The sequence below is a fragment of the Lynx rufus genome, unplaced genomic scaffold (genome assembly GCF_022079265.1).
Source record: "Lynx rufus isolate CCGP_SWC_20201006 ecotype Redwood Valley unplaced genomic scaffold, mLynRuf1.p SCAF_2, whole genome shotgun sequence".
NCBI classification, from domain to species: domain Eukaryota; kingdom Metazoa; phylum Chordata; class Mammalia; order Carnivora; family Felidae; genus Lynx; species Lynx rufus.
In genome coordinates, this window is record NW_025814834.1 from 218,753,454 (window position 1) to 218,760,381 (window position 6,928).

At 64.8% G+C, this 6,928-nt stretch overlaps 1 protein-coding gene across 1 annotated transcript; it reads left to right on the top strand.

Moving 5' to 3' along the window:
• Nucleotides 1-2,260: 2,260 nt before the first annotated feature.
• On the top strand, nt 2,261-6,501 carry GPR153 (G protein-coupled receptor 153). Its single transcript, XM_047082686.1, has 5 exons — nt 2,261-2,616; nt 3,057-3,486; nt 4,968-5,160; nt 5,501-5,685; nt 5,839-6,501. The coding sequence occupies exons 1-5, from the start codon at nt 2,261-2,263 to the stop codon at nt 6,499-6,501; spliced, it is 1,827 nt and encodes a 608-aa protein (XP_046938642.1).
• Nucleotides 6,502-6,928: the final 427 nt, after the last annotated feature.

A 6,928-nucleotide genomic window follows, 5' to 3' on the forward strand; every position in this document is an offset into this window, starting at 1 on the left:
AGGTGCGTGCTGAATCCAGCTTCCTACTTGACAATGTAAAGATCACTGGTTGTCTGTGGTCTCTGGCCCCCCAGCGGCGCCCACACCCTGCCTGCTCTAGACCCCTCGGTACACCCTGTGCCCTCCTCACCCCAAAGCCGGGCTGTCCCAGGTTCCGGTTGGGGTGACTGTGTCTGCCCACACAGGTCTGAGGCTTACCCACACCTCCAAGCTCAGGGTCTTGGCCCTTAAGGGACAGCCGGGCTCGGTGAGCGTTCTACCCGGTAAGCATCTATCGAATGCTTACTGTGTGCTTGGCTGCATTCCTTGGCATAGTGTATCTACTGTCCGAGGTAGGTACTGTCGCGTCCCGCTTACAGATGAGAAAAATGAGGCTCAACTGAGTCAAGTAATTGGCTGGAGAGCTAGAGGCAGAGTCTAGCAGCTGTTTACCCCACCCCACGTGGCCTCATGCATGCTGATATCAAAGAGCTTTGCTGGACACTGGAATGGCTGGCTGGTGGGGGGTCCGACGGGGCCACCCCGTCTCCCACACTGGGTCTGGGGTGGGGAAGAGGAGGAAGCTCTGTACGCAGAAGCCTGATGTTCGGGAGGGAATTTCCCTGGCCCCAAACTTCCCCAACCCCGTAGGAGGCCTTTAGGAGCGCTGGTATGGTCGAGGACAGTCTCCTCCCCTGGGTCACGGGTCTGGGCAGGCCCACAGCAGGGGCGGATAAGATGCATCCCTCAGAGGTCCCTCAGTGTCCAGGGGGCTCAGGCCACAGATAGACCAAAAGAACCCCGGACGAGACAGGAAAGGGCCGAGTGGTATTGCCTACCCTGCCCTGCGGGCCAGGGGCCTGCAGTGTCCTGCCCATCCCAAGCTGGAAACAGTCCCCGGGGGATGGCATGGCTGTGTCCGGTACAGCAGCTGCTCAAAAGTGCTGGGGGCAAGAGAATTGCAACCGGTAAGATTAAACAGGCGCTTGAGTAAGAAGGGCCAAGTATAGGCAGAGGACACAGTAGGCTTTCACCTAGCATTGTACTTCTCCTCATGCTGCCTGCCCCAGGCTATGGCCACGTTGTCCTGTTGTCCCGGCCTCATATCAGAGGGACCAGCCAGTGCTCCACTCGAAGGAGTAGCTTAGGGCTGCCAGGCTTGGAAGGAGGAGGGAGAGACTCTGCCTGGCCGCCTGGCAGGATGGAGCGCCTCTCCAACATGTGCGTTCTGCCCAACTTCCTGTGTCCCTGGCTCGTGGCTGTCGGCTGTCAGCCGTTCCTCGTTGGGGTCAAGGTCTGGTCCCTGGGCTGTCTACAGACCCATGCTGTCTGAGGCATCCATAGCATAATACTGATCGCCTCCCCAGAGCACCACCGTGTGCAAGACCTGGTCCCAGAGCATGAATGTGACCACCACCCAGAGCGCCCACTGGGTGTGAGACCCGGCCCAGGGCTTTAGAGATGCGGCGGCTGTCCGCCCCAGCCTCACCCTGGAGGAATCATCATCGCCCCGTTCCAGAGGACGTGGGGGCAGGAGCCTTGCTCAAGCCACACAGCTGGTAGGCTGGAGCTTAGTTTGCACCCCTGGCCTGCGGTAGTGCGGGGGGCTGACCCAGGCAAAGCAGGCTGCCCGTTCCCAAGCTGGCCATGGAAGTGGTCGCCAGATCACCCCTGCTGCACAGGGAGCTTCAGGGGGCTCACCCTCTAAGGCATGCCCTCATTTGGCCAAACGAAGCGGGACTGATTAAGATAAGGGCCCCTGATGTGCGCCCTTATGGGCCCTTATGATGTATGTGGGACGCATCGTGCGGGCTGTGTGAGGGTTGGGGACATTTCTGGTGAGTGCTGGTTCCTGGGCAGGGCCAGGGCACCAGGGGACAAGAGCGCCCAGCCGGGATGAACGCAGCTGTCCTGGAAGCAAACCCAGACCCAGACCTTGGCCAGGAGCAGGTGGAAGGGAGGGTGTTTGCACTTTATTGGGCACCCCTGGCCGTGTCCCCTGGGTGCCAGGGACATGGGCTGGAGGCCTCGGAGTAGAGAAGAGGCAAGGCAGCCCAGCTCAAGCCAGGACCGTCCAGGTAATGGTGCATCAGGAGACCCCTCCATCCCCCACTCTAAGGAGCCAGAGGGACGGTCCCCGCGCACTCACCGGCTTCTCCCCCACTGCAGATGCTCGCGGTCCCTGGTGTCTCCGAGCCACCACGTGTGAGGGCCGCTGCTCCCAGCTGAGGCCTGGCCCCGAGGAGGATGTCTCAGCTGCCGGCCGGCGCCCGTCTGCACCATGAGTGATGAGCGGCGGCTGCCTGGCAGTGCGGTGGGCTGGCTGGCATGCGGAGGCCTCTCCCTGCTGGCCAATGCCTGGGGCATCCTGAGTGTGGGTGCCAAGCAGAAGAAGTGGAAGCCGCTGGAGTTTCTGCTGTGCACGCTCGCGGCCACCCACATGCTCAACGTCGCGGTGCCCATCACCACGTACGCCGTGGTGCAGCTGCGGCGGCAGCGCCCCGACTACGAGTGGAACGAGGGCCTCTGCAAGGTCTTTGTCTCCACCTTCTACACCCTCACCCTGGCCACCTGCTTCTCCGTCACCTCCCTCTCCTACCACCGCATGTGGATGGTCCGCTGGCCGGTCAACTACCGGTGAGCTCTCGGGCGTGTGCACGTGTGCACTTCCGGACCTGGCGTTGATAGAGGGGAGCTTGTGGGCAGTGCATAGAGGCCCGAGGGGCGTCTATACCCACAAACGGCCCCAGGGTGCTGACGACCCCCCCCCCAGCTGTGGTGCCACACCTGTGTTGTGCTGGGGGCAGACAGGGAGGCTCCGGAGGGGCTGTTCTGGGCCCCGGCTGGCATGCACGTGTAGCTGTGCCTGGGGGTACACGGTATCCAGTACAGAAATGCTTGGTGGGGGGACGTGTGACAACACACGAGGATCCCCCGTGCAAGGGACAAGGCCCCACTTTGCCGACTGTCATGACTGTGATGTACTGGGGGGCCAGGGTGGTCGGGGATCCTCTGCGGTCGGGGCTCCGGGAAGACCCGGTGAGTGACACCTCGCTCCTGTCCCTACTCTGTGTCAGGCTGAGCAACGCCAAGAAACAGGCAGTGCATACGGTCATGGGCATCTGGATGGTGTCCTTCATCCTGTCAGCCCTGCCTGCCGTCGGCTGGCACGACACGACTGAGCGCTTCTATACCCACGGCTGCCGCTTCATCGTGGCAGAGATCGGCCTGGGCTTCGGCGTCTGTTTCCTGCTGTTGGTGGGCGGCAGTGTGGCCATGGGTGTGGTCTGCACAGCCATCGCCCTCTTCCAGACACTGGCTGTGCAGGTGGGGCCGCGGGCCGGCCGCCGCGCCTTCACCGTGCCCACCATCGTGGTGGAGGACGCCCAGGGCAAGCGCCGCTCCTCCATCGACGGCTCTGAGCCCGCCAAAACCTCGCTGCAGATCACGGGCCTGGTGGCCACCATCGTCATCATCTACGACTGCCTCATGGGCTTCCCCGTGCTGGTGGGTGAGACTGTCAGCTGGCGGGAGCCTGTCAGGGGGACTTGGGCTCCGGGACAGCCCTGGGGTCAGGCACGCTCCAGGCGTCAGGTGGTTGAATCCTCCCACCCAGTCCGTGGCGGGCGGGGGGTGGGGGGGAGGCATTATCATCATCATCATCCCATTTTGCAGATTTGGAAACTGAGGTTCAGAGAGGTAAAATGACCCACCTAAAGTTAAGGCAGCTGTATTAGGACTTGAGCCCAAGTCAGATGACTACAGACCCCAGGATCTTTCTGACACACCGTAGGGACATTTCTTACCAGAGTGAGGCCCATTCAAGCAGAGGATGTAGAACGTGGAGTAACATGACCACCTGACCCCAAGAATAAAGTCTGGATTCAACAGCCATGGCCTCGCACCCACAGGGCTCCAGCCCAGCCCCCTGAAGGGTCTGGAGTGGGACAGGAAGGGGTCTAGGGGCAAGGACCAGCCCGAGACTTTGTCCAAGCAGCTAGGCAGGGCTGTGTCCCTGGAGTCATGGCAGGACACTAGCTCCAGAAGGTGACAAGTGGGGTGGCAGCCTCATAGGGGACAAACTCAGGATGCCGTCCCAGGTAGCCTGTGGGCCCGCCCTCAGTGGGCCCGCTACCCCCTCCCCCAGGGGCTGGGTTCTCCTGTGTGCAGTGGGGCCCTACGTCTCCAGTCTGTGCTGATGGAGAGAAGGAGCGTGTGCAGAATTGCAGAGCCACAAGGGGACAGCAGTGGAGGAAGAGCGTCCCCCCACCTTCCCTTCAGGGCATGGAAAGGGGTGCTGTTTGTGGAGCTCACTCCACGCTGCAGGCCTGGTATGGTGTCTGCGATCTTTACTTCACACTGTGGGGTGTTCTTGGCCCATTTCATAGATGAAGAAACTGAGCCCCAGAGAGGGTCAGCACCCTTCCGAGGGCCACACAGCTCACATAGTGGAACCAGTGTGATGAGTGTATCATACCCACTCGGCTCTGATGGGGGACTAATTAAATGTCACTCTGGGTGGGGGAAGGAACTCTCCTGGGGGAGAGTTCCCTGCATCCACCACCATGCAGGGGAAGAGCGAGGAGGCCACTGGCCGCGGAGGAGTGAGGATGGCAAAAAAAGTCCCTGAACTGGGAAGCTTGGGACCTGGTTCTCCAAACCTCGGTTTCCTCTTCCCACAAAGGGATTGGTAAAGCACACCCCCACCTCTCTCCTTGGGCGGTCATGAGGCCGACGTGAGGCAAGGCCCGCCCCGTGCTGCCCGGCGTCATGTGAGGGACCATCTGTGCACTCGGTGGGTTCTGGCCGTGCATCCGGGCAGCCAGCGGCTCTTGCCGGACACGGACTTCTACCCTCACTCTCTGGCTCCTTCCGGCCCAAGAGCCCGTAGCTGCGTCTGCTGCCTCCTCCTCCCGCACGCGGGAGAAGTGAGGGGCGAGGGGGGAGGGGGGTCCTGCCAGGTGCCAGGCCGAGCCCTGTGCCCACAGGTGGTGAGCTTCAGCAGCCTTCGGGCGGACGCCTCGGCGCCCTGGATGGCGCTGTGTGTGCTGTGGTGCTCCGTGGCCCAGGCGCTCCTGCTGCCCGCGTTCCTCTGGGCCTGCGACCGCTACCGCGCCGACCTCAAGGCCGTCTGGGAGAAGTGCGTGGCCCTCGTGGCTAACGACGAGGACTCGGACAATGGTGAGGATGACCTGGGAGAGGCCCCAGGGAGAAGGGGGCCTGGGCGAGGTCAGCAGGGTGACAGCTGTCAGGTGACCACCCCATGGCACTGAGGGGACCCCTTGCTCAAATGGCCTTGAACCCCTAAGGGACCTAAGTGTCTCCTGGGGTGTTCTCCTCTCAGGTGAGTCCCCCAGCCCCACAGCCAAAAGGTGGCAGAGCTGGGATTTGAACTCAGGACTCTGCCCTGTGTGCGCGTGTGTGTGTGTGTGTGTGTCTGAGTGTGTCTCAGGGTCCCTGGAACTCACTCTCCGATGCCCCCAGGTTTCCGTGGCCCCTAAGCTTTTGCCCCACCCTGCAGATACCAGCCTGGAGGGTGGCATCCCCCCGGACCTGGTGCTGGAGCACTCTCTCGACTACAGCTATGGAGGTGACTTTGTGGCCCTGGACAGGATGGCTAAGTATGAGCTCTCTGCCCTGGAGGGGGGCCTGCCCCAGTTCTACCCGCTGCGGCCCTTGCAGGAGGACAAGACACAGTACCTGCAGGTAGGGCACCGGGCAGGGCCCGAGACCCCCAAAATGCGGGTGTGTGGGGGGGGGGAAGTATCGTGATCTCCCCAAGGCCTTTCCTCTCTGAGCCGCGCGTCGGTCCCCATTTTCCAGGAGGGCAGCCCGGGTTAACCCCGCCCGTCCTGACAGGTCCCGCCCACGCGACGCTTCTCCCACGACGACGCCGAAGTGTGGGCCGCCGTCCCGCTGCCCGCCTTCCTGCCGCGCTGGGGCTCGGGCGAGGACCTGGCCGCCCTGGTGCTGCCCTCTGGGTCTGACCGGCGCCGCGGCAGCCTGCTGGCCTTCGCGGAGGACGCGCCCCCGTTCCGCCCGCGCCGCCGCTCGGCCGAGAGCCTGCTGTCGCTGCGCCCCCCCGCCCCCGACGGCGGCCCGCGCCGCGCCCGCGACTCGCCCCCCGGCAGCCCGCGCCTCCGCCCCGGGCCCGGCGCCCGCTCCGCCTCGGCCTCGCTGCTGCCCGACGCCTTCGCGCTGACCGCCTTCGAGAGCGAGCCGCAGGCCCTGCGCCGCCCGCCCGCCCCGCAGGGGCCCCTCCTCGACGGCGCCCAGCCCGGCGAAGACGCGGCGCCCCCTGGCGGCGGCGGCGCGCAGCGGAGCCCCGGGCCGCGCCCGGCCGTGCACGCGCGCGCGGGGCCCCTGCGGACCGGCCTGAGCGCGTCGTGGGGCGAGCCCGGGGGCCTGCGCGCGGCGGGGGACGGCGGCGGCGGCGGCAGCACCAGCAGCTTCCTGAGCTCGCCCTCCGAGTCCTCGGGCTACGTCACGCTGCACTCGGACTCGCTGGGCTCCGCGTCCTAGGGCCTACCGGCGCCTCCCCACGCGCGCCCGGCGGGCCGGGCCGCCCGCAGGGACCAAAGCACCAAAGATGCCGCGCTGACCCAGGCCGGGCTCCGGGCAGCGCCACGCGGGGCCCACCGACGGCGCCTGGCCGTGGGCCAGCTCTCCCTGCGTGACTGAGCCGCGGGCATTTCCTGGAGTGACGGCGGCTGCCCTGGACGACCGCCGGGCACGGACCAGCTGCTGGGTACCGCATCTCGGGGCAGAGCGAGCCTGGCTTGGGTAAAGGCCCTGATGCACCTCGCGCAGCCCCGGGCAGCTGGGTTGGGGGGATGGGGGTGGCGGCCGGGAGCCCAGGGACAGGGCCACCACAAGACGGAGCAAAGCCCAGCCCTGCAGGAGCCACTGGGCTACACCCTACTTTCCACTTTGCACTGTAACTGTCTCA